The sequence below is a fragment of the Pelodiscus sinensis genome, chromosome 2 (genome assembly GCF_052426305.1).
Source record: "Pelodiscus sinensis isolate ZL-2025 chromosome 2, ASM5242630v1, whole genome shotgun sequence".
NCBI classification, from domain to species: domain Eukaryota; kingdom Metazoa; phylum Chordata; order Testudines; family Trionychidae; genus Pelodiscus; species Pelodiscus sinensis.
In genome coordinates, this window is record NC_143053.1 from 247,300,439 (window position 1) to 247,328,092 (window position 27,654).

The following is a 27,654-nucleotide window of genomic DNA, read 5'->3' on the forward strand; positions in this document are numbered from 1 at the left end:
CAAGGAGGCTAAACGCCTGGATATCTTGGGCAGGAAAGTATATTCCTCCGCCACTTCTGCTCTGAGGATGTGTAACTTTGCAGCACAACTAGCAAATCACGATTTCGACAACTATTCGAAACTAATCCCTCTATTTGACCACTTGCCAGATTCCAAATGTCAGATTCTCAAGGCGGTGATACAAGAGGGCTATACTGTCACCCAAACAGCCTTACAGATCGCCTTTGACACGGCTGATGCAGCCGCTAGATCCACAGCTTCGGCCATAGTCATGCGTAGGGCGTCTTGGCTACACCAGGCTGCTGTCCCGAAGGAGTTGCAGGCCAAGGTTGAAGATTTGCCTTTCCATCGTCAGTCACTCTTTGCCCAATCAACCAATCAGGTCTTCCACTCGGGCAAGGATACACGTACAAGTTTGAGGACACTAGGGATGTACACACCTCCCTACAAGTGTAGGAGATACATACCCTACAACAGGCAAAGGCCATTCTCTTATGTGATGCCTTGGACCAAGCCATATGATTAACAGAGACCAAAGCAACGTCCCCAAAAGCAACGCCATCAGCCTAACAAGGCGTCTGTCCAGCAGCAGGGCCGGCAGCAGATTTGATGTGTTGATCGAGGGATTTCGGACCACCCCATTGACAGAGACTCCTGGCATCCCGGAAGGTGTATTCCATCATCGTCTCAGGCCTTATCAGCATCGTTGGGCTCTCATATCCACCGACCGGTGAGTTTACGACATAATCACTTCAGGATATGTCATTCCCTTCACTTTTCTTCCCTCTCCCTCCCCCCCTTCCCCGTCCCTTTTCAGGGACCCTTCTCACGAGACTCTTCTCCATCAAGAGGTCTCTCGCCTCCTCACATTAGGGGCAGTGGATAGGGTGCCAACACGCTTTTTGGGGAGAGGATTCTATTCTCGCTACTTCCTCATCCAGAAAAAGTCAGGGGGTTGGAGGCCTATCCTGGACCTACATCAGCTCAACCGTCATCTGAGAAGGCAAAAATTCAAGATGGTCACATTAACTTTGATCATTCCTGCTCTCGACAAAGGGGATTGGTTTGCGTCCCTAGATCTTCAGGACGCTTACTTTCACATAACAATACACCCAGCTCACAGAAGTTTCCTTCAGTTCGTAGTGGGGTCTGACCACTATCAGTACTGCATATTACCTTTCGGACTGTCGGTGGCCCCACGAGTTTTTTCCAAGACCCTTGTGGTAGTGGAGGCCTGTCTGTGGCACCTCGACATTACAATTTTTCCGTACCTGGACGATTGCCCGCTAAAGGCTTCCACTGTCGATGAGGCCACGAGGGCAGTTTCCACAATTACCACTCGGTTTACAGCCCTCGGACTCATAATCAATCTTGAGAAGTCCTTCCTGACACCTACTCATGACCTGGAGTTTATCGGAGCAAGTCTCGACTCCCTGACCGCGAGGGCATACTTGCCTGTAAAGAGGTTTCAACTCATACAGGACTTGGTGCAGTCAGTATCAATTTCTCCCAAGTCCCGAATCCCGAATACTTACCTGTCTACAGCTGTTGGGACACATGACGGCCACCACATATGTGGTTCCGCATGCCAGGCTTCATCTGCACAGTCTTCATTATTGGCTGTTCACCGTGTACACACCCCATGTGCACAGTACAAACGGTGGTTTCTATGGCCAATGAGGTCCGAACTTCCTTGGCATGGTGGGACAGCCCCAACAATATGCTAACAGGGGTTCCCTTTCATGCCCGCAAACCATCACTGCAAATCACTAGAGATGCCTCTCTGCTCGGCTGGGGCACTCACCTACAGGAGCACCGGGCGCAGGGTCTCTGGACGCCCCAGGAATCGCTACAACATATAAATTTTCTCGAGCTGAGAGCACTCTTCAATGCTTGCAAACACTTCCTACCCATCATTCGAGGTCACTGCATACAGATTCTCACCGACAACATATGCACAGTGTATTACGTCAACAGACAAGGAGGGGCACGCTCCCACTCTCTTTGCGCAGAGGCTGTACGCCTGTGGAATTGGGCAATTCGACAAGGTATCACCATAACAGCAGCATACCTTCCTGGCAAGAACAATGTGAACGCCGATACTCTGAGCAGGCATTTTCTCTCACAACATGAGTGGGAGTTACACACCGAGGTGCTCTGCGATCTCTTCCTACTCTGGGGCTTCCCCAATGTGGACTTGTTCGTCACTCAACACAACAGGAAATATCATCAGTCTTACCCACGAGTGGGTATCGGCACAGACTCTCTGGGGGATGCCTTCCTCCTGGACTGGAGTCATCACTAGTTGCTGTACGCCTTTCCTCCTCTTCCACTCATCCCGAGAGTTTTGGAAAAGATAGCATCGGACGGCGCAACAGTAATTCTAATAGCACCTTTCTGGCCCTGACAGGTCTGGCTAACACAACTGTCGAAAATTTCAGTTGCCAAACCACAACGACTACCAGAACAGTTCAGTTTACTGTCTCAGCAACACGGCACAATGCTTCACCCAGCCATCGACCGCATGCGCCTCACAGCGTGGCTCCTAGCTGGCTCCAAGCATCCGAGCTCTCCTGTTCTCAAGATGTGAGGCACGTGTTGATTAACAATAGGCGACATACGACACGCAAATCCTACCTCAACAAGTGGCGTCGTTTTCATTCATGGTGCTTGGCAAAAGATCTTGACCCTTTTTCGCTGTCTATACAGCAGATCCTAGATTGTGATGCATCTAAAGGCGATAGGGAAGAAATAGCTATTCCCAAGAGTGCATTTAGCAGCAATTTCAGCCTTCCATCTTCCGGTTGACGGCCATTCAGTGTTCGCCCATCTTATCACCAAAAGATTTCTGAAGGGACTAGGCAATCTTTATCCGGCCCACAGGATTCCGCCGGAGCCTTGAGACTTGCCTTTGGTATTGGACACTCTAACTCGCTTGCCGTTTGAGCCGCTGGCAACATGTGATCTGCGAATGCTCATGATGAAAACGGTGTTCTTACTTGCCATTACGTTGGCGCGTCGAGTAAATGAATTAGCGGATCCACCGTACACGCAATTCTTCAGTCATGCAGCAGTACTGCGTGTCCAACCAGCATTTTTGCCAAAGATCAACTCCGCTTTCCACATAAATGAGCCCATAACCCTGCCAACTTTCCACCCAAAGCCTCACTTCTCATTGGAAGATGCACGTCTGCACTCCCTAGATGTCAGGCGAGCACTGGCCTTTTACCTTGACAGAACTCGGGTCTTTAGGAAGTCTCAGCGGCTTTTCCTTTCTACAGCCAAACGCTCCAAGGGCAAGCAACTTTCTGCACAGCGTATTTCCTGCTTGGTCATCGCTTGCATCACACAATGTTATGCCTTCCGCAACAAATCTCTTCCAAGTGGACTTCATGCTCATTCCACCCGGGGCATAGCAACATCTATTGCCTATCTTCACGGAGTAGCGTTGCAGGACATATGCCGTGCAGCAACCTGGTTGTCTATCCTCACATTTGGTAGACACTATGCCCTCGCAAATATACTTACCTCTAATTCAAGGGTGACCCAGGCTGTCTTGTCTACAGCACGAGGGCGATAGGTCCGAAGCACTCATGTAACGTTAGACCACTGCCGTGTACTCACCTCGAGTGGAGCACCCTCGGGGACGCTACTCGATGAAGAAAAGAGAGTTACTCGCCCTGTGCAGTAACGTCTGTACTTCGAGATGTGTGTCCCTGTGGGTGCTCCACGTTCCACCCTCCTCCCTGCCTCGGAGCACCTGTTTATATCTTTCAGATGCTTCCAGTTGGGAGGAAACTGACAGGACCGAACCGCACTCAGCTGAAAGGCGCGAAGGGGCAATCGCGCATGTGTGGTCCAATAGGGGAGCTACTGCTAATGAAAATTCCTCCGGTTTGCGGTGCCGGGATGAGCCCAGCACCTCGAGTGGAGCACCCACAGGGGGACACATCTCGAACAGACGTTACTGCACAGGATGAGTAACTCTCTTATCCGTGTTCCATTTAGGCCATGTCTTTACTAGACATCATTCGTCTTAGTCATGATGCCATCTTTTCCCTTTCTATAGTCCTGTGGCACATTCCTACTACACCAGTGACTGTGGGCAGAGCTTGTCATTGCTGCTGAGGAAGGCTGTGCCTGGGCTTCTGTTGCAGCTTTAGAGTGGGGAGGCATCATAGAGCCTTCCCCCACTGCTGCTCCTGCTGACTGCCATCTGCTAGCCTGCCTCCACTCACCTCTCTTCAGATTGCTGCAGCAGAGAGTCTGTTGCAAGCTTGTAGTTGTCCTGCCTCAGGCTGACAGGCTTCCATCCGCCTTTCTCTCCAGTTGGCTCCCTCCTCCTCACCCATAGCTGATTTTACTGCTAGGGAAATTTTGCACCAAAAATAAATTCTGCACACAATATTTTAAAATTCTGCATATTTTATTTGTCAGAGTAACATAATATATCATATGAATTTCAATTATTTTGGTAACTTATTTCAAAATACTTGTCAGCGAGTATGTCTGTAACAATACAGATCACAGAAATTTAGGAAATGGCTTTTTTGACAGTAGTTTGCAAGTTTAACCTTTTTATAAGCAAATTCCTGATCTTTTCCAAGGCTAATCTCTCTCTCTCTCGACAAATCCGTGTATCTATTCGCCCGTGGCGAGTAGATTTCATCTGGTTACCCCGTTCACCAGTAGTGCACGCATGCGCAGTGCGGGTCTAGCGCATGTGCGGTGCGGGGCTGGCGAGTGGATTTCACCGTGGTTTGTCGAGGTGTGTGTGTGTGTGTGTGTGTGTGTGTGTGTGTGTAAAATTTCCGCAGGATTTTTTATTTATAGATATATATAAAAATTCCTGCGGGATGATGGAATTATGTCATACGTCATCTGTGTCCGCAGGCTCCACCCTTGCATAGGCTTCATGCCCTGGGCACTGTTTGGGGACCAGCAAGGCCACCTGGCAGTCAGCCTGTGCAGATTCCACCTCCCAAGGGTCCTACCCGCTCAGCTCTGGCCGCAAATTTTCAGGTGGCCCCAGCCCAGAGGGAGCTTCAGCAGGCTCCCACACTCCAGGGTGCCACGACTTGCTCCAGGGCTGCTTTCTTGTGCCATTGTTGTTCTTGGTGCTCACAGGCTGCTGGGCCAAGCAGATGCAGGGCAAGGTGCCCCACATCCCTGGCTGCCTGCCGCCCCATCCTCCGCCATGCCCCAAGTGGCCATGTCCTGAGCCACGGCACCCCAGTGAGATCCTTCCTACCCAGCCCTGCATGGGGCTGCAGCAATGAATGGCACTTCTGCAAGGTTGTCAAGAAGGCACCTGGCATCACTAACATGAGCGACCTGGGCCCCCTTTGCCTGCCACTGCAGCCTTGCCTCCCTCCTCCCCCAGGCAGTTGAAGCAACAGCGCTGGCTTCCCCCTGAGGAGGAGGTGGAGGGGGCGGATAGAGAGTCCTGAGCCTCTCTGCATGGGGAAGAAGCACTACCCCTCCTGGGCTGGAAGAACAGCAGCGCAGTGTCTGGAGGCTTTCCCTGTGCTCCCATTGGCCAGATTCCAGCTAATGGGAGAAGCTGGAGGCCAAGCCTGGGACTGGCACAGGGCCAAAGACATGTAAGTGCCCAGACCCTAGACTCCCAGCCCCCACATGCACCCCCCTGCCAAGACCCCACACTGTCAGCCTACTCCTGCCTCCTCCCTCCAGCCAGATACCCTGCTTCCACCCTTCTCCTGCCCACTCCCTCTTGGCCAGACATCTACTCCCACCCTGCTCCTTCCCCAAACCCCTTCACTCATCCTCCAGATCCCACATCCCCAGCCCACTCCTGTACCCTTCCCCTGGTCAGACACCCTACCCTCAGCCTGCTCCTGCATCCAGACCTCACACCCTCAGCCCTGCCTGCACCGAACCTCCAGCACCCCCATCCCTCTCCCACTCACTGGCAGCTCTTTCCCTCACACTGAACCTCTCATTTTTGGCCTAGAGCCTAGGGGGCCCACAAAATCCACTAACCCTGGAATCCCAGAAGAGTTAATGTGGCTTGAAGCCTTGAACCCCAGTCCTCCCCCTCCCCCTGCATGGGGCTAGAGCACCAGGGGAGTGAGATGCTTCAGTTGGGGACCACAATAGTGAGAATTAGGGATTTTTGGACGGGCTTATTTTTCCTTCTCACTTGTGTGGTCCCTGACTGATTTTTCTCGGGGCCCCAAAGACAGTGCCATAAAGACAATATTGAAACCTTTTTGTGTTGGACATAATATTGTACTTTATTTAAAATGAAGTCTGGCCAACAAGGCCCCAGTCGGGACTCAGCTCCAATCTGTCCGCAATGTCCTGTCCTCAGCCCCAATCCTGGGTCTGGCCCCATGGTTCAGCCCCCATCTGGATGCAGAAAGGGCTGGTCATAGCCCACCTAGCTCAGTGGGGGGAGCGATAGCTCAGTGGTTTGAGCATTGGCCTGCTAAACCCAGTGTTTGTTAGTTCAGTCCTTACAGAAGCCATTTGGGGCAAAAATTTGTCAGACATGGTACTTGGTCCTGCTGTGAAGGCAGGGGACTGGACTCAATGATCTTTCAAGGTCCCTTCTAGTTCTAGGAGATAGGCAATCTTCATTAATTTAAAATTTAAAAAAATTAATTTACCTCATGCTGCAGCAAGGGGAGGGGGAGAGGCGACAATCCAGCTGCGGCGTACAGAGTGGGGTTGACGAGCATAGCTAGCAGGGGGCTCAGCTCCCTAGTAAGTTTAAATAAAAAGAAAAAAAGGAGTTTTGTCTCACAAAATCTTATAGCCGTATGTACTGGCTAGAAAACCTGCAGATCTGGACCGCTCTCCGGATATGTCTACACTTGCAGCCTATTTCGGAATAGGGCTGCAAATGTAGGCATTCGGAATTGCAAATCAAGCCCGGGATTTAAATATCCCGCACTTGATTTGCATCTTCCCAGCCAGGTGCCATTATTTTTTAATTTTTATTTATTTATTTATTTAATGTATTGAAATGTACATGCCCCAAATAACTGTCCGCGTCTACACGCGGCAGTGAAACGGGCGTTCGAAATAAAGCCCTATTTCAAACTACCTGTTGTTCCTCCTGCAATGAGGTTTAACAGGTAGTTCGAAATAGGGCTTTATTTCGAATGCCCGTTTCAGTGCCGCGTGTAGACGCGGGCAGTTATTTCAGGCATGTAAATTTCAAAAATGGCGCCCGTCTTGGAAGATGCAAATCAAGCGCGGGATATTTAAATCCTGAGATTGATTTGCAATTCCGAATGCCTCCATTTGCAGCCCTATTTCAAAATAGGCTGCAAGTGTAAACATACCCTCCCAGTTTAACAAAGTATTTTGTCTTTGAAACAATCTAGTTGCCTTAAGTAGAGATGGAGAGGTGAGGTGGAGGTCATTGTTCCTTTGAGGTTTATCCTGCACAGGCTCAGTGTGGTTTGAAGGGTTTCTAAAAAAAATGTAAATTCTTTATTTGCACCTCCTCATTTCTGAAGAATGGCTGCTTAAGTGAGTGATAGCCCACGTGATATTGATACAAATATAGTGGCAACCCCAGACCGGTGTTGGGGAACATGAGATACAGAATGTCACAGCCCCATACAAGGATTTTGCTCCAGTGATTTCACCCATGTGAAGGAAAGTGGGGGAGATTGAGGCAGGGGGAACCTCTATCTACCATTGCTACCCTACCTCAGTTTTCTTCCCCATCTGTCCGTGTGGTGGATGGTTGCATTGCTGGTACCATCAGTGCACCCCACAGTTGATATTATGCTTCCTCTGATCAGTTTGGGAAACCTAGTCTCCAGAATCTGCCCCCTCTCATTGGGCTGAAAGGACCACTCTCTCTCCCCATTGCATCCTCTTGTTCTTCTGGCAGTCACCATCCATCTGCTGCCAACAGGTTTGTGTTACAGGGAGCCTGGAGGGTGCTTTCTAATGCCTGCCAGAATAGCTTTTACCAGGTCCCTTGCTATGCTGAGCAGGCCTGGTGCTTCCTCTGCCAGACTTTGCGGCACACTTGGAGGGATGTCCTTAGATCTGCAAAAAGTGATGCTAGGCATCTCAATGCTTGGGAGAATGCTGGCTTTCTACCATCAGCAGCCCGACCCACCCAACTCCCCTCCTTCTGTTGCTGCTGCTAAGTTATTGGGCAGGATCCCAAAAGGGAAGGGTTGCAATGACGAGGGAAGTATAACTTAGATTGATCTACTATAATGAGGGGGCATACCTTGTTGGAAAACCATTCTGAGAGCATTGAGTCCATCAGATTAGAAAGGCATATTAAGTGGGGTCTGGCAGGGATCAGTTCTGGGTCTGGTTCTGTTTAATATCTTCATTAATTATTTAAATAATGATATGCAGATGATGTAAGGTGTAAAGGTTGCAAGTGCTCTGGAAGATAAGATTAAAATTCAAAATGATGTGGATAAACTGGAGAAATAGTCTTAAGTAAATAGAATTCATTTCAATAAGACTAAGGACATATGCAAAGTACTCCACTTTGTCCTTTCCCAGTTCCACTCCTGCCTAGGAAAGACTAGTGCAGAAAAGGACCCACAGACATAGTGGATCACAAGCTAAATGTAAGTCAACAGTGTACTGTTGCAAAAAACAAAACAAACAAACCTCATTCCTTGATGTATTAAATAGCAGGAGTGTTGCACTTAAGTGAGATGTAATTCCTCTCTACTCCATGCTGATTAGGCTCAATTGCGTCCAGTTCTGAACATTTCCAGAAATATATAGACAATTGAAGAAAGGCAAAAGAAGAGTAAGAAAAATAATTAAAGGTCTAGAAAATGTGACCTGTGAGGGAAGATTGGGAACAATTTGGTTTGTTTAGTCTGGAAAGGAGAAGATTGGTGGAGGGGACATAAGTTTTCTACTACATAAAAGGTTACCATGTTGAGGGAGGTAAAATATTAACCTCTGAGGATAGGGCAACAAGCAATGGGCTTAAATTGCAGGAAGGGCAATTTAGGGATCAACATTAGGAAAAACTTCCTAATTTGTCAGGATGGTTAAGCATTGGAATAAATTGTGGAATCTCCATCATTGGAGATTTTTAACAGCAGGTTAGACAAGTCTCTCTTGGTGATGGTGTAGATAAAACTTGGTTCTGCCTTTTTTGGGGCATAAGGATCTTACACTAAGGGGCTTTTTTTGTGCAGAACAGATCCATCTACACTGCTTGTTTTTTAACAAAAACCTCTTTTGCAAAAAGCCTCAGGTAGAGAATATGTCAAGAAAGCATGAGAAGATGCTAATGAGCGCTTCATTAGCATACTCTCTGCCTGCAAAAGCCTGCAGTGTAGACATAGCCTTACAGTTTAGGAAGTTTTTCCTAATGTCTAACCAAAATATCACTTGCTGTAATTTAAACAATTACTTCTTGTCCTGTCTTCAGTGGACACATAGAGCAATTTATCACCTTCTTTATAACATACATACTTGAAGACTCTTTTATCATGGTCCCCCTCAATCTTCTCCTCTCCAGACTTAAATCTAACTTGCTCGCTCTTTCTTCATAGGTCATTTTCTTGACCTTTAATCATATTTACTGCTCTACTTTGAACCTTTTCCAATTTTTCCACACCTTTCCTGAAATGTGGGGCCTAGAACTGGATACATTGCTCCAGTTAGTCTAATTATCACAGAGTAGAATGTGAGAAGTACTTCATTGTGTACAATACTCCTGCTAATACAGCCTAGAATGATGTTTGATTTTTTTGTAATGGTATTACATTGTCACCTTGTAAAATTTATTTTGTGACCTATTATAACCCCCAGACCCTTTTCTGCAGTACAGGCAGTCCCCGGGTTACGTACAAGATAGGGACTGTAGGTTTGTTCTTAAGTTGAATCTGTATGTAAGTCGGAACTGGCGTCCAGATTCAGACACTGCTGAAACTGACCGCCAGTTCTGACTTACATAGAGAATCAACTTAAGAACCCCAGGTGTCCCCAAGTCAGCTGCTGCTGAAACTGATCAGCAGCTGATTCCAGGAAGCCCGGGGCAGAGCAACTCTGCCTCGGGCTTCCTGTAGTCAGCGCTGGTCAGTTTCAGCAGAAGCTGACTTGGGGACGCCTGGGGCAGAGCAGCTGGGGTGCTACTGGACCAACCCAGCAGCACCCCATCTGCTCTGCCCCAGACGTCCTGATTCAGCCGCTGCTGAAACTGACCAGCAGCGGCTGAATCAGGACCTGGGGCAGAGCAGCTGGGGTGCTGCCGGGTTGGTCCAGTAGTGCCCACGGGCGCTGCAGGACCAATCGGCAGCGCCCCAGTTGCTCTGCCCCAGAGTCCAAAACAAAAGCCTGGTCTGCAGGGGGGGGGGGGCACACTAGCTGCGCCCCCCCCCCCCCCCCAGCAGACCAGGGACACGGGGAGCAGAGCCGCAGCGGCAGCGGGGTGCCGCGCCTCTGAGGCTTTGCTCTGGCAAAGCCTCAGAGGCGAGGGACCCCACCATGGCTGCGGCTTCAGTCTGGGTGCCTGTGGTCTGCTGGGGACGGCCCCCAGCAGACCACAGGCACCCTGACTGAAGCCGCAGCCGCGGGGGGGTCCCGCGCCTCTGAGGCTTTGCCAGAGCAAAGCCTCAGAGGCGCGGGGAACCGCCGCTGCTGCCGCTCCAGTCTGGGTGCCTGTGGTCTGCTGGGGACGGTCCCCAGCAGACCACAGGCACCCTGACTGAAGCCGCAGCCGCGGGGGGGTCCCGCGCCTCTGAGGCTTTGCCAGAGCAAAGCCTCAGAGGCGCGGGGAACCGCCGCTGCTGCCGCTTTGACTGAAGCGGCAGCAGCGGCGGTTCCCCCGCGCCTCTGAGGCTTTGCTCTGGCAAAGCCTCAGAAGCGCGGGAACCCGCCCGGTGCCCCTGGTCTGCTGGAGACGGTCTCCAGCAGACCAGGGGCACCGGAGCAGCTTACGAACGGGGCTTTCTCGCCCCGACTTCCGGGGCGAGAAAGCTCCGTTCGTAAGTGCGGATCCGACGTAAGTCGGATCCGCGTAAGTCGGGGACTGCCTGTATTCCTTTCTAGGTAATCATTTCCTATTTTGTATTAGTGCAATTGATTGTTCCTTCCTAAATGGTGTACTTTGCATTTGTCATTATTGAATTTCATCCTGTTTGTGCCAGACCATTTCTCTAGTTTGTCAAGATCATTTTGAATTCTAACCCTGTCCTTGAAAGCAATTGTAACCTCTTCAACTTTGGTTTCCACTAACTTTAAGTGTATTTTCTGTGCTGTTTTCTAAATATTTTATGAAGATACTAGAAGATTTACATAGCATTGCTTGGGTCCTTAACTCAGTTTTTGTTTTTCTTCATTTAAATCATTGCTGTGGTGTGGTCTAGGAATGAGGGGTTCAGTATGCAGGCTGTCCTGGGGACAGAGAGGATTATCTCAGCCCCCTCTATTAATGTAGTATCTTGGGGCTAGATGAGAAGCACTTCTCCATGCCCACTGCAGCTCCACTGGACACTACTCGGGGAAGAGTGTATGAGCCCTGGATGGAACAGGTCCAGATTTGTCTTTTCCCTACACTCCCCAGACAGAATGAGGAATGTAGCAAACTGTGCACTTTCCCCTCAAGAGAACAGTCAGCAATGTTCCCATACGAACTGAGGAGGAGTAGGACTTCAGCTTCCCCTCTTCCCTACCCTCCCTAAAGGGTGCCTTGGGTGTGGGAGGCTCAGGGCTGGGGCAGTCCCTCCTCCCCCCAGGCAGTCTCTTTCACCTTCCTGGAGATTCTGTCTCTTTTTTGTATAGTTTTGACACTCAATCCTCTTCCAGGCACATCTCCATTTTCCTGGCACAACCAAATCCTGACCTTACTTTAAGTTAGGATAAGACAAAGCTGCATACCAAATTTGGTGGCCCTAACTCTTACTACTTAGAACAGGGGTGGCCAACCCACAGCTCGCGAGCCGCAAGAAAAAAATTACGACTCCTGACGGAACCGGGATGAACCCGGAACCGCTCAGGTCAGCCACTCTCAGAGCTGGGTCGCTATTAGTCCATGCGTGCTCATGGCCCCCGCCATTCTGCTCATGGCCCCCTGTGCACAGCGTCATATCCTGCACATGGAGGCCAGGTGGTACACAGAATCCCAGCCTGCACATGCCGGTTCTTGAGTGCAGGCAGCGGCGCCGGCGGCGGCTCTGGGACCTGGGCATAAGGTTGGTGGGGGAGAGGGATTGAGATAGGGAGGAGAGGGTTGCACATGGCGTGCCAGCCACTCGGCACACACGTGTCCCAGCGCCTGGAGGGACACACACAGCTGTACCGGTGGCGGCTCCAGGACCTGAGAATTAGGTTAGAGCAGGGGAGGAGGTAATGCCTGGCTCTAGTTTGGGGGAGGAAAGGGGCAGGGAAGGGAAGAGGATTGGGTTTGGTGGGGGGCTGTGCACGTCTCAAGGCCAGCCGCTCAGTGCACACGCCCCAGAGCCTGAAGGGAAATGTGTGTGGCTACAGTGGTGGCTCCACTTCTGGGACCCAAGAATTAGGTTGGGGGGGAAGGGGATTGGTATGGGGGGAACTGGTGCCTGGCTGGGGGGAGGAGGTTGGATGAGGGGGTGCCTGGCTCTGGGGAAGGGGAGGGGGACTGTGTTAGAGAGGATGTGTGTGTGTGCGCCCTGAGTACCCTGCCCCAGCACCCTATGCCCTGCTCCCACCAGCACAGTTGGGGCCACATTAGTGAGGCTTAGGGGGTTTTGGAGCGGGGTGGGTTTTTTTGCATCTCACTTAAGAGTTCCCGACTGACTTTTCTGTGGGTTAGTGACCCCTGACTCAACATAGGCTCCCCGCCCCTCTCATAAATAAAGACAGCGCTGAAACATTTCGTGTTTGACATATTTTATTTAAAAATGAAGCTTGGCCAACAAGCCCTCAATTGGAGCCAAGCCCCCATCTGGCTGCAGCATCATAACACTCCTTCACACACACACCCTGACCGCAAACCTGAGCTTATCATACACTGGAACCCCCTGTCCTGAGCCACTCACATCCCCAAACTCCTGCATCACCACATCTCCAGTCTTCTGCCACAACAGTCCTGCACAATCCACACACTGCAAATCTGTGTCCTGAGCCCATAATACTTCTTTCCCTGAGCCCCTCATGCACACTAGCCCAAACTCCTGCACCCTCACAGCCATAAGCCCGTGGCTTGCTCAGCACCCCAGCCCTCCACCTGACCCCAACACTCTCCAGCCTGGAGCCAGCATCCTCTTCTCTACTTCCTCCTGCACCCAAATTCCCTCTTGGAGCTTGCACGTCCTTCTCGGTGCTTTTTTTGTGAGCCACAATAACAGTGGAGACAGCATGAAGAGCCAGGGGAAAGTTGTTGAGCCAAAAAAAAAAAAAAAAAGCAAGCACTGCCACGCTGGGGGGAAATAGGTGCTGGTACATCCATCCCAGGGCATAGCGGGGTTTTTTTGTTTGTTTTGCACTCAACAACTTTGCCCTGGCTCTTCACGCTGTCTCCACTGCTATTGTGGCTCTTCGTCTGGAATGGGTTGGACACCCCTGCCATAGAAGGAGTTCTTCAACAGACTCATAGACTTGCAGATAGACACACTCTAAAATATATGTAGAGATTAGATACTAAATAGCTGTTAAGTACTGTAGTTAGTCAAACATATAAATGGTATCATGAGCATAACCCACTTCTTCAGTTGACAGGAGTATTAGAAGTCCAGATTCAAGAAAAAATAAGGGGAGGAGGGAAGGAGGAAAAAAGTAGGAAAAAAAGGAGGGGAGGAAAAGAAAACAAAAGAGAGTGAGTAGATGGTTCAAATAGTTACAAGAGGCTGTTAAGAACAATTAGCACCTCCATTGTTTGGTAGGTTGGTTAAGTCATTAGGATGTGGAAGGTAGTGTGGGAGCCAGCTGATGTCCCTATTCATACCATTTCCATAAGACTTAAACTTGTGAATGAAGTTAAGTTCCAACCCTCCTCTGTGTATTTAGCTTGTGGAATTGGCCTGAAACAAAAGGGTGAGTTGGAGATCCATTAATGAATGTCTAGGCAGATTAAAGTGTTCTCCAACAGGTTTTTGTGTATCGTCTTTTTGGTTATCTGATTTGTGTCCATTAATTCTTTCCTGTAGAGACTATTTGTTGTTTTTTAAGTTTTTCCTGTTACAGACTAACTTGGCTACCCCTCTGAAGTTTGTGGTTAGTCAGTTTGGGTCCCAGCAGAGAACATGCCTCGGGCAGTTTGCTACAGACCCTAGGTTTTAAGCGCTTCACTGTATGTATAGATTTATGCCTGTTAATTACTTGCATGGCAGCTATCTGAAATGCAAGGAGGAAATGCCATGTCAAAGAAAAGTGCCTCATCTGTAAGAACTTTTGTCCCAGGACACAAAAAGAATACATTTGTTTGAGGGCCTTCCTTGTGACAAAGTCCTGGTTTGACAAAGGCCTGGGTAGGATGATTTAGTTGGGATTGGTCCTGCTTTTTTAGCAGGGAGTTGGACTTGATGACCTCCTGAGGTCTCTTCCAGCCCTGTGACTCTATGGAGACTGCTCTCTGCCCAGCCTTGGAGCCGTCCCAGATAGACACAACTTCCAGTAGTTTGGCCTTCATGTATAGTGCACCCCAGGCACTGACACTGAATCCCCTTTGCTGGTGCCCAAGAAGAAGTTAAAAAAAAAAGTGGGAACTGGTACTGAACAAGTTGGAACAATGGAAATTTGGTAAAAGGCCCTGTTCGGGCTGCTGGCCCATGCCAGAGTAACAGGGGCACAGGTCCCTGAGGGCAAGGGAATGCTGCCAGACTCTGGAACTGAAGCAGCGTTCTTTTTCACCATTCACCTGGTTTCTGCATCAGCACAGATCCCTCTCTTTGCCCATCCAATCTCCACCCTTTTGAGACTTGCCCAGAGGGAAGTGCTGGGCACTGTATGATCAGCATCAGTCATCCTCATGTCAGCCCTCTCCATATCAATGAGTACCATTGCTTAGATCCATGGTGTCCAACGCGCTAGCCACATGTGTCTGTTTGGCTAGGTGAGTGGGGCTAGTTTGCTATAGCAGTAGACACTATAGTGGCTTCTGCTTCAGAACTGGTTGGACACCACGGGCCTAAACCAAAGAGATGCTCTTCGTACTCCCAGCACCAGTCTGCCTGCTCAAGGCACCATTCACCCATGGTAATGGTCAGATACTAGATTCATACATCGACAGCTCTGTGAAGGTCACCGGAAGAGGATTCCTCCAGCATGGAAAGGGAGTTTAGCCTCTTGCTGAGACAGCATGTTGTGAGTGGGCTCCTGAGTCTGTGTCCGCCTCAACGATGCTGTCCTGGCAGAAGGACCAGAGGCCAAAGCAATGGCCCTACCGGAATGCTTGGGGCATGCCAATCATGCTGATGTCCTCATTACACCAACCATCATTTGCTGTATCAGATAAGCATTAAATGGCACCCAGGCTCAATAGCAAAGCACAAGCAAATGCTGAGGTGAAGGGGTGAGCACACACCCTGAGACCTTCTCCCCCCACAGGGAATGATGCCTTGTGCCCTCCCTTGGTGGTTCAGTCATTCTCCTCCTCTCTACATGAGGCTTTGGCTGGCCCTTTAGTGCTAGCCTACTAGATGACTTTACGAAGCACTAAACCCTGCCTCAAATGGTGACCACTAACTTAGGCCTGGAGGCACAAGAGATGGCAGGGCAAGCAGACACTTCATTTAATGTGCTCTCCACATCCACCCACACTGTGGTGTGCTCCTGGTGCACAAAGGAGTCCTAAAGTTTGTCAAAGCCTTCTAGCAAACCCCATCCTCAATCCTGCCCACTTCTAAGAATCTCAGAAGTAATATTTTGTTCCTTCTCAGGGGTATGAATAATTATACACTCCCCTGCCCCTAAGGTTGTTGGTAGTTTTGGCAGCCAACAAGAGAGACAAGCAAGGACAAAAATATTCCCCAAAAATAAGGAAGCCAAGAGACTGGACCTTTTCAGGAGGAAAATTTATTTCAGCTAGCCTTCAATTCAGAGTCATGAACCATGAGGATCTTTTGGAGAGAGAACTTTTACCTGTGGGACTCCCATCATAAGTTTAAGGACTCCATGTCCCCAGAGGTGGCCCAAGAATTCAAGGCCCTTTGTTGAAGAGGGTACAGCAGCAGTTTGGTGTTCCCTCCAAATGGCCAGAGTGATTGTTTTGGCAGTGGTGATGAGGCACAGTTCTTGGCTTCAGACTAAAGGCCTGCCCCCAGAAGAAGCAGTCCTTGATGCAATATCTCCAATTGAATAGAGTTAGATTCTTTGCAGAGCAAAATGGAAATGAGAATGCACAGACTGAAGGACGCTCAGGCCACACTCTGCTCACTGGGATTGCAGGTGTCTCAGTCGGCGAAGAAGCAATTCTGGCTGCTTTGGCAGCCTCAACCGGGGTCTACAAGAAGGGGCACTAGTTTTAGTTGCTGCCGCCCTTTCTCTCACTGTTCACTTGGACAATGGCCTGGTAAAACACCACAGGGGCCAGAAGCATGCATTTTGAGGGTGCACTTGCTCAAGAGCAACACTTTAGCTATCTCCACAGATATTTTCCTCAACTGTTTCCATATCTCTTTTTTGGCCTGATCGCAGGTTACCTTGGACAACTGGGTGCTAGAGATTGTGTTGTTGGGCTATATAATCCACTTCTTGGCCATCCTCACCCCTCCGTGCCCCCACCTCCACACACACATCCTGTTACCTGTCCTTCTTGAGAAACCCATCTCAGAGCAATTCCTCATTCTGGAGGTGGACAGATTCCTACAGCTGGGGACGGTGGAGGAGGTCCCCCAGGAAATAAAGAGGAAAGCTTTCTATTCTTATTTCCTGATCCTGAAAGCAAAAGGGGCTTAAGAACCATTATGGACTTCTTAAGAACCTGAATGGACTCAACAAGTACTTCCAGAAGTTCCACATAGTTTCACTGGCCTCCATCATTCGCTCCCTGGATCCAGGTGACTGGTATGCCACTAAAGATGCTTATTTTATATCTTCATTTTCTGGTGGGTTGGTGTTGCTTCCAGTTCATGGAGTTTCCCATTAGCCCCTCCTTGACCCCATGGGTGTTTACAAAATGCATGGCTCTGGTAGCCACATACCTCAGACATCAGGGAGCCCATGTTTATACTTATCTCAGTGATAATTTTATCAATGGCAGGTCACAGGATCAAGTGCAAAATAGTCTCTCTCTTGCTTCCTTATTTGTGACTCATTAGAACAGATGAGAAACTCTGTCGACAGAAGGTGTTATGCCTCGTAAAATGAGGTTTACCAGCGTCGACAAAAATGCTGAGTTCTGTCGACATTATGTCGACAGAACTCAGCGGTAGTGTAGACGCAGGTATAGTTTTGTCGACAAAAGTCCACTTTTGTCGACAAAACGCTGTAGTCTAGACACACCCCTAGAATGGAATGGACATGAGCAACGCATCTTGAACAAAAGTTACAGAAAGGTAGGTCACCATTTTTTCGTGAGGGATGATCCCAAGCCCAAACTCAAAACAGAGATCTAGTCTGCCTCCAGGGAGTTCCCCACTTTGAGGCTCTGACATGGAGGGTTCTTAAATGAACATTCATAGGTAAGACAGAAGTTTCCCATTCTTGAGCTTCATGTATCTTTACATGAATTAATTTCTCTGCTCATGGTTCTCTAGAAGTGTTTGCTTTTTGCACCTTGTAACACTCCTCAAACTCTGCCCTTCTAATTTCTGTTGGTTCTTCTTCAAAGAGATGAATGTCTTGCCTTCGAAGAATGATTCTATTAATGGGGGGGGGTAGTTCTCTATTGTGTTGTTTTGTCTATCTGATAAAATTTTTCACGAGCACTAATATTCCATTTTTTTAAATGCTGTATCGTTGAAAAGTTAAATTGTGACCATCTGATGCATATAATCGATGTTCAAATATAACAGGATTTTTATTTTAAAGACCACATATATAACTTGTGACTTTTGAAACAGAAAAGAAAATTATTTTAAATAGGAAGGAAAATTTGTGCCCTATGATTCTCTTGCAGCAAAACTTGCTTACTTAACAACTTAATCAGATGAAGCTGAGTTTTCTTTGTTTTTAAAAGAAACTTGTATAATCATTCAAGAGCTCAAAAACTGACAGGAAAGGAAATGGAAATAATGCCTTCAGTTTTTACCTTTTCTCATGCAAATGTTGCTACATTCAATGTACAGCTGGCTATGCTTTTTCAGGTGACTCAGTATAATCTTTATAAAGATATTACAATCGCTATCAAACTGTATTCTTGAGAGTTCTCTTACACTATTACAGGTGGTGTATTTTTCTTTGTTTAGTTCAGTCTATTTGTTCATCGCCTTAAGCATATGACATAAAACTGATGACAAAGCAAATTTGAGGTAAAGCATGGACATACTTTTCTGGCTGTATCTAATTTCTGTAGCAGAGACTCATGTAAAATACAAGCAACTGCATAAGATAAAATATTTTTATCTTGTTTTTGGTTAGCTTTTAACCATTTTAAAATGTGGTTTTTATTTTTAATCATGAACTATCCACTGACTGCATTTTTATTAGTGATTCTACATATATATACTACCCTGTTGATCTCTTCTAATATGATGGCTTAACATCAATATGGTTATGTTTGGTTGTTTTTTCTTCTGACAGGTAAAGAAGGCTTTCTTTGCCTTGGTAGCAAATGGTGTTCGAGCAGCTCCACTGTGGGAAAGTAAAAAACAGAGTTTTGTAGGTAAGGAGTTCTGGTGTTTTTCAGCAGGGAATTAATGTGAGGTTGTGGTGGAGAAAGGGGCCAGTGTTAGCTGTATTGTGTTGTACATTCTAGAGATGCATCTGGTGGAGAGGGTTTTTGTTTTTTTTTGTTTTATACTCCTCCAGCAAAGGCTGAAATTAGAGATGTAGTCGACTGTCCAGTAAGCAAATACTTGTTGAGTAGGAACTCAACTAGTCGCTCTACCCTCCCCCTTGCTGCCTCTGTCAGAAAAAATAGTAATAGGTAGCTGTGTTAGTCTGATCTTGCTAAAACAAGTGTCAGTTTAATAATGTGTTCACTTTTTTCATTGTATTCCTTTGGTATATATGGTCATGCCAATTCTCTTCCAGAATATGATCTGAGGAAGTGGGTCTGGCCCACGAAAGCTAGCCAGACCCTGGTTAATCAGTTAAACAATTAAAATTATATTGTTTAACCAGTTAACATTTTAAAGAAGTATTTATATTCCTTAAGAACAATGAGAAGTCTTGTGGCACCTTATAGACTAAGGGTATGTCTACACTGCAAAGTTAATTCGAAATAACAGCCGTTATTTCGAATTAACTTTAATAGCGTCTATACATGCAAACCACTATTTCAAAATTAATTCGGAATAGCTGAGCGCTTAATTCAAATTTGGTAAACCTCATTCTACAAGGAGTAACGCCAAATTCAAAATAGCTGTTTCAAATTAAGTGCTATGTAGACACTTAATTCGAAATTGGGGGGCCTCCAGCCCTTCCCAGGGAGCCCTAGTGGCCACTCTAGGCACAACCAGGAAAACTTACTCTCCTCTCCCCCAGCCCTGGAGCCATTAAAGGGGTAGACTCTGGCCACAATGCCTGTGCCAGCTCCAAGCCTGCCAGCCCAGAGCCAGCACTTGCCACCAGGGTCCCTGACCCAGTGGCCCCAAAACATGAACCAGCAAGCCACTGGCAGCCAGCCCTCCACCGCTCCCCAGGAGCAGTCTGCCAGCTCCCAGGAGCCTGACTGAGCCCGGAGAAGGTGGGCGCCTTCCTGGTCCAGGGTGGAGATCATGGACCTTATTCAGGTTTGGGGGGGGATGCCCCACAATGTCTATGATCTCCACACTAGATGGAGGAATGCGGCTGTCTATTGCAGGATAGCTGCCAGCCTGGCCACCAAAGGCCACATGCGAACCCAGGAGCAGGTTTACATGAAAATCAAATTGGTCCAGCGAGACCCCCAACCCTGAGCTTCCCCTCCCCTTCTTTCCCTTCCTTCCCCTTTCCAGCTCCCTCCTCTCAGGTTTCCCCCTCCCCTCTCCCACCCTCTCTCTTCCCCCTCCCACCTCCTTTTCCCAGTCTCTCCAGAGGTTCATTTATTTGACATCAGGAAGGAGGGCTAGGGAAGGACGTGAGGGAGGAATGGGGCACGAGCCCCCGGTAGGGAGGACAGGGGTGTCTCTGAGGGCTCCTCAAGGTGGACACTCTCCCACAGGGCCTCCTGGATCCTGACAGCCTGATGGACCCTCCGCATGGCAGCCTGCAGCAAGTGCAGCCAGGCTGATGGCAACAACCCCACGAGGTGCACAGCGTGCGTGCCCAGGGGCAGCTCTGGCTCCATGTGGCTGAGTGCTATGGTGTCCCGAGTGTGGGCGCTCAGGGCACTCCAAGACAGCACTACTTTGCTGTCCCTCATCAAGGTAGATAAGCAAGCGGGGGACCCTGAGAACTGTCTGTCCGGGGTGGGAGTAGGGTCCCTTTAAGCACGGAGCTCAGGTAGTCTCAGGCAGCAGCCCCACACACTTAGTCCTAACCTGATGCCCTGCCGGCACTAGTTCCAGCCAGCCTTAACTTTGGTTCAGGGTCCACTCAGTGTGGACGCGCTATTTCGAAATAGCAAAACACTATTTCAAAATAGTTTTTGTGTGTAGATGCGTTAATTTGAATTAGCTTAATAGACATATCCTAACAGATTTATTGGAACATAAGCTTTCGGTGGCAAAGACCCACTTCGTCAGATGCATGTAGTGGAAATTCCAGAGGCAGGTATAAATAGACTAACATGGCTATCCCTCTGATACTTGTCACTTATATTCTTTAGTTTCTTCTGCAAGTGATGTCCCTGTGGCTGCTCCACAGTTGGTGTCAGGCTCGTCCCAGCACCACAGATCAGAGACTTTGAGAGCAGTGATTAGTCAGGCTGTGCATGCACGAGTGGAGAGCTGTGCTCCCGCCTTTGAAATAATGCGCAGCCCACTTCTACTTCTTCATCACCCTCGGCCACAGACAGCTCATTCTCTCCTCCTCGGTATGCCCTGCAAGACAACGCAGAACCACTTTATCAGCACAGATAGTCTTAAGGCACTTAGGACTCCCTTCTCTTTACACAGGGAAAAAAAAAGTCGCCACCACCAGCTTTTACCACCGCTAATAGCAAGCCGCGGCAAGCAAAGGAAAAGAAACAGGAACCAACGACCCACAAGCAGTCAGCGCTGCTTGTACAAATACAGCTAGCTTCTGGGAGGCATGCCAGGCTCTCCTAAGGAGAAAAGATGTGGCAAATGCTGAGAATTTATGCCAACTTCGGATGCCCACAGGGAATGTATGTGCTGTTTGGGGGACACACATGTACCTCAGTAATGTGTTCATTGCCATAGCCTCACAGCAAGAGCTCATAAAGAAAGGGAGCTCACAGTGTGCACACAGCCTATGGATAGATCCCTAGCCCCCATAATTATCAAGGGGGCAATAAGGGCTCAAGCGCAGTTTCTCCTAAAGGAAAACTTCCAAGCCCTTCACCTCAGAGAACATGCTCAGAAACTAGACCCTCACCAGCTCACACTCTCCCCTCAAGAATTAGCAAAGAAGATGAACCAGGCACTTCAGGCATGGCAAAGTCTTGAGCTTCCTCAATAACTGGCTCAAAGATGCGCTCGAAACAGCCCTCAAGATCACCTACCACAAAAAGGGCACCTAGCAAGGGTCCTGTGGTGACAGAGGCACCACTGGCATTAATGGCACTTGGCTCGCCATGGGCACAGTCAAGATCCTCAGCACATTGTCAACCTACAGCACAACATTCTTCTGTGGCACAGAAGACTGACAGGGCTAGCTCCAGCCGCCTCCTAGTATCCCACACTAACTCTAGATCACCTGGGGTCACAGCTACACCCATGCCACCACCATAAGTATCTAGCTAAGGGATTGTCTTATCTGAGGTCCCTCACAACGGACCATCAAAGACATGATCATATTCATGAAGACCAAGCTTCAGTTACCGGGCTTCATTATCAATGAGCAGAAATCCATACTTCGCCCCACACAATCTTTGGAGTTCTTAGGGGCTTGTATAGACTCCACAACAGCTCAGGCCTATCTCCCCAAACACTGTTTCAACAATATAAGAAACCTCGTTATGATCATTACCACTAGCCCAACATAGTGTGCCTCAAACTTATGGGGCACATGGTGGCTATGACATATGTGGTCCCGCATGCTAGGCTGCACTTCTGCTATTTCTAACTCTGGATCTCTTCAGTGTACACACCAGCCAGCCGTCAGATGCACAGGCATGTTTCACCTCCCTACAGTGGTGGACACAGGCACACAACCTCTGCAACAGGATGCCTTTCCACTGGGAACAGCCGTCCAAACAAATTATGACAGACGCCTCACTGATGGGATGGGATGCACACTTCCAGCAATAGTTTGCACAAAGGAAATGGTCCAAAGACGAGTCAAGACTGCATACAAAGCTTGAGCTTTGAGCAGTCCACAACGCATGGAAACACTTCCTTCCTTACATCCCAGACTCTTCTGTGCATTTCCTCACCGACAATGACAACTATGTGCAAGATCCCAGTTGCTATGCGCAGAGGTGATCAGGCTTTGGAATTGGTGCATCCACCACAATATTACTATTTTAGCAGAATACCTACCTGGTGACAACAACTTTATGGCAGATATCTTCAGCCGCAACTTCCTCACAGAACATGAGTGGGAACTACACAACCAGATCATCCACAAGTTGTTCCACGATGGGGGCGACCACAGATAGATCTCTTTGTCAGCAGGCAGAACTCCAAATGCTCCCAGTACTGCTTGCGAGTGGGCATAGGACATGGCTCCCTGGGTGATGCCATGCTTCTCACTTGAGGGGCCCACCTATTGTATGCCTTCCCACCCATTCCCAACGTCCTCCAGAAGATACAGACGGATGGGGCCCAGTGATCTTGATAGCCCCAGCCTGGCCCCAACAGACATGGTTTACAAGTCTTTATCACCTGTCTCTATGACCTTCCGAACTGCCCAGATCTGCTCTCCCAGAACCAGGGGTCAGTACTTCACCCCCAACTACAAATGCTGAATCTGATGGCATGGTACCTATCTGATTCTCAGAAGCGAAGCAACAGAGCTCCCAACCAGTGAAAAATTTTCTACTGCGTAGCAGGAGACAAACAACACGCAAGACTCACCTATACAAGTGGCACCAGTTTACACAGTGGTGCACACACAGGGCAATCAAACCATCTAGGGTGCCGCTCCACCAAGTACTGGAATACGTCATGCACCTAAAACAATAAAATGTGTCAATTTCCTCACTCCGGGTGCACATGGCCGCCATTATGGCCTTCCACCCTCCCATTGATGGATTCTCCATATTTTCACTCCATATTTTCACACCCTATCTCTAAAAGATTCTGGAAGGGTCTACAGAACTTTCACCCACCTTAAAAACCCATTCCCCCCACGTGGGGCTTAGAATTGGTCCTTTACTGTCTTACTTTAATATCCTAGTAAGCTGTTGAGACTATGTGTATATGTCAAACTGTGTTCTTTATGGATTGAAAAGTAGAAAGCATAAACACCGAGGGACTGTGAATACTATAGTTTAGGATCTTCCTGAGAGTTTCTGTGTAACCTGGCATGCAGACTGAGAGATTCTTGGACATAAGTGATAGATGCTTTCTTATTTCAAACTCCTGGGAAACACTATAATTTCATGAAGGATTGCCTTGGTCAATGATGAATTTTGATTTCTGCTCGTCTCAAATTTCTGGTCAATTAAAGTTAACCTCTGAAAACTACTTTTTCCTGAACACTTGTTTTATATGTCATTCAGAAGTTCTGCCACAGGAGTACAGGTTGTTCCTCTCTTAACCAGGACTCTCTGGTCTGGCAGACCATGGATGTTCCTGGACCACAGAGCCCAGGTATAGGGAGTGGCGGGCGGGGGGTGGTCACAGAGACTCAGCTGGGAGCCAGGGGACAAAGCATGGAGGGGCAGGAGGTGCAGCAGGGAGCTCTGGCCCCTGCTGCCAGGCAGTAATGAGGGTGTGGCAGCTGCAGAACTCTGGATCCGGCCATGGAGCTTGGGGACGGCAGTAGCAGCTGCAGAGCTCTGGCAGCAGCAGAGCTCCAGCTCCAGCCCCGGCCGCGGAGCTCCAGCTCCGGCCCTGGCAGCAAGCTTTATCACCAGCTACAGAGCTCCAATCCTAAAGGCAGCAGCAGCAGCAGCAGCAGCAGCAGCCGGGCAGGCTGCAGTTGGAGCCCTAGCCAAGGGCAGCAGGACAGCATGGGCTATATTGGCCTTGGTCTGGCAAATCCCCTCATTTGGGACTGGTCAGGTCCAAGGGGTGCCGGATGAGGGGAGGTCCAACCTATAGTATTGAGTTAGGTGGTATGATATTTGCTCCATTTTTATTTTACTTATTGATAGTTTGGTATTACAGCTGAACATTGCATTTTTCTATATGCCTAAGGACTGTCACTTAATCTTTTGTGTCATAACTGCATATATTTCCAGAATAAATGTTGTAGTTCAAACAGAAGTTGTGATCTTGCTGCAGCCATTATCAGTGACATTCTTTGGCCTGTGTTATACAGGAGATCAGACTGGATAACCATATCAATGAAACTGCTTGATAGCTTGTATTTTCCTAAAGTGTGAATGTTTGACTCCTAAAAGAGAATGTTTGACTCCTAAAAGGGGTGGGCCTGAGTCCCAAACTGAGTAACGAGATTTTGAAAGCTTTTATCCCCTGCGCTCCCCCCAAGTTGCAGGAGAGGCAATCCTAGTTCAGGGTTTTGTTTGGCTAAAACTGTTAGAGAAAAGGGCCAGCTGCAAAATACAGATCCAGAGCTTTTGTTCCAATTCCTACCAATACAGAGTATTCTTTCTGTCTGTCTGTGCTAACCCTGGAGAATTTTAGCATGCACATTTTTTTTAAATGATTGGTATTTATAAAGCTCCTAAAATGTTGTGTTCATTTAGTTCACAACAATGAAGTATACCAGTTTAGAAGTAAATATTTTTAAAAGCATAAAAACAAGATAATTTTGTGATGCTTATTTAAAGTGCTGTTTTTTCCTACTTTTTACAGGAATGTTAACAATTACAGATTTCATTAATATACTTCATAGATACTATAAGTCTCCAATGGTAAGTACCATATTAGGCTTTAATTGTATCATTAACAACCATAACATGCATAAATGCAAATCAAAAGCATTGAAAATTGATTAATATTTGTACAGCCTTTAGAAACTTAAATTGCTATCAAAATGCTTTATTGCACTTTTGAGAAGAAAGGATAGCTTTGTGGTCAAAGCACTGGACTTGGGACTCTGGAGGTCTGGGATTAAATTTCCAGGTGTGCCACAAACTTGCTGTGATCTTAGGCAAATTGCTTAGCCTCTCTTTGCCTCATTTTCTCATCTGTAAATGTGGGTAAAATTTCTTTCCCTTTTTTCTTTTCTAGTTATACTATAAATTCTTCAAGGCATAGACTGTCTTGTATTATGTATGTGTTTGGTGCCTGCCTCAGAGGGGCCATAATTGTGGCTGAATCTAGATGTAGACTCTTGATTGGTTTTGGACAGCAGGCACTATTACATTACTATTAAGACTTGCTGTTTTGGAGTAAAAGGTCTAGCTAAACACCAGTGTAAAATAATGGTTCTATGTAAAAGTGATTTTAGTGTGGAAAAATACTTAGAAAAAATATTTGCTCCTAGTTTTCTAGGGTTTTATGTTACATTTGATTCCAAATATGTGATTTGCACATGTTGAATCACATATTATATTATTCAGGTAGAGAAAAAGGGAATTTGGGTGCTTGGGGAGAGCGGTGAGCTATGTAGATCACACACTTCTATTTTGCATCAAGGCATTAAAACACCATTGCCAAGGGATTTGTGTACAAAGTTCAAGGCTGTTGCATTGCCACAAGCTTTACCACCAATCTACTGCAATTATCAGCAAAAGTCAAACCATATTCTAAATTCTGAGCCAGGTTTTAATCCTTTAGAAATATTCTCTCCAAAATGTGGTCATAATAACAGTTGTAATCTCATTTCATCAGCCTTTAACAAGATTTCTGATGGCTTAGCTAGACTGAATCAATTGAAATATCTCACCTCTTTTGCAGTTTGTCAATACCCTGAAAATCAGTTTGTTTTACTCACATATGTATCTTGTTTTTATATTGCTTTTAAAAATTGTTCCTTTAGGTAATCTAGTGACTGTGTCTTCTGGCACATTTCAAGGAATGGCCCTTGCAGGAATGATCATGTTTATGAGGCTGGCCTCCTTTAATTTAGTGATTTAATTTAGTAAGAATTATTCTAATTTACCCCATGCCTCTAAATACTGAAGCCTCAGAAATACCTGAAGATGACTCGCAAAAGAGTTGATGGTGCCTTAGCCCAGAGTAGAGCCAGGACAGTAACTGTTATTGAGATGCAAATTAACATGTCTAGACAAGGTTGTTTAAAGACTAAACAAGACTTAGCAATAGTGAGTCCTGAGACAAAGCTGCTAAAAGTATATTCAGAAAATTGTCAGTGAATTGCAGAAGGCCACAAACAACTTTGATGAGGTCATAAAGAATCATAGAATCTTAGGGCTGGAAGAGACATCAAGTCCAGCCCCCTGTCCAAGGCAGGACCAATCCCAACTAAATCAACCCAGCCAGGGCTTTGTCAAGCCAAGACTTAAACGCTTCTAGGGATGGAGCTTCCACCACCTCCCTAGGTAACCCATTCCAGTGCTTCGCCACCCTCCTACTGAAGTAGTTTTTCCTAATATCCAACCTAGACCGCCCCCACTGTAACTTGAGACCATTGCTCCTTGTTCTGCCATCTGTCACTACTGTGAACAGCCTTTCTCCATCCTCTTTGGAACCTCCCTTCAGGAAGTTGAAGGCTGCTATCAAATCCCCTCTCACTCTTCTTTTCTGAAGACTAAACAAACCTAAATCCTTCAGTCTCGCCTCATAGGTTATGCGCTCCAGCACCCAAATCATTTTAGACACCCACTGCTGGACCCTCTCCAATGCATCCACATCCTTTCTATAATGGGGGGCCCAGAACTGGACACAGTATTCCAGATATGGCCTCACTAGAGCCGAATAAAGGAGAATAATCACTTCTCTGGATCTGCTGGCAATACTGCTCCTAATGCACCCTAATATGCCATTAGCCTTATTGACTACAAGGGCACACTGTTGACTCATATCCAGTTTCTCATCCACTGTAGTCCCCAGGTCCTTTTCTGCTGAACTGCTACATAGCCATTCAGTCCCCAGCCTGTAACAATGCTTGGGATTCTTCCGTCCCAAGTGCAGGACTCTACACTTGTCTTTGTTCAGCCTCATCAGATTTCTTTTGGCCCAATGCTCTACTCTGTCTATCCCTGCCCTCCAGCATATCTACCTCTCCCCCTAGCTTAGTGTCATCTGCAAACTTGCTGACGGTGCAATCCATCCCCTCATCCAGGTCTCATAGACTTTAAGGTCAGAAGAGACCATTATGATCATCTAGTCTGACCCCCTGCACAGTGCAGGCCACAGAATCTCACCCACCCCTCCCAGAATAAATAAATTAATTTATTCATTAATAAAGATATTGAACAAAACAAGTCCAGGAACCGGTCCTTGGGGCACGCTGCTA

General features: G+C 47.6%; 1 protein-coding gene across 15 annotated transcripts in view; it reads left to right on the forward strand.

The window, feature by feature from the left end:
- PRKAG2 (protein kinase AMP-activated non-catalytic subunit gamma 2) overlaps nucleotides 1-27,654 on the forward strand; it is a 387,855-nt gene that overhangs the window by 320,259 nt on the left and 39,942 nt on the right. For 13 of the 15 annotated variants that reach the window (XR_012902124.2, XR_012902125.2, XR_012902126.2 and 10 more), the window contains 2 exons: nucleotides 18,634-18,715; nucleotides 25,086-25,144. Coding sequence is in view for 12 of the 15 variants with exons in the window: in XM_075922807.2 (XP_075778922.1) it covers nucleotides 18,634-18,715; nucleotides 25,086-25,144 (141 nt within the window). In the remaining 3 variants the exon portion in view is untranslated. The remainder of the gene's footprint in view (nucleotides 1-18,633; nucleotides 18,716-25,085; nucleotides 25,145-27,654) is intronic. The other 2 variants (XM_075922813.2, XM_075922814.2) reach the window with 1 other exon arrangement.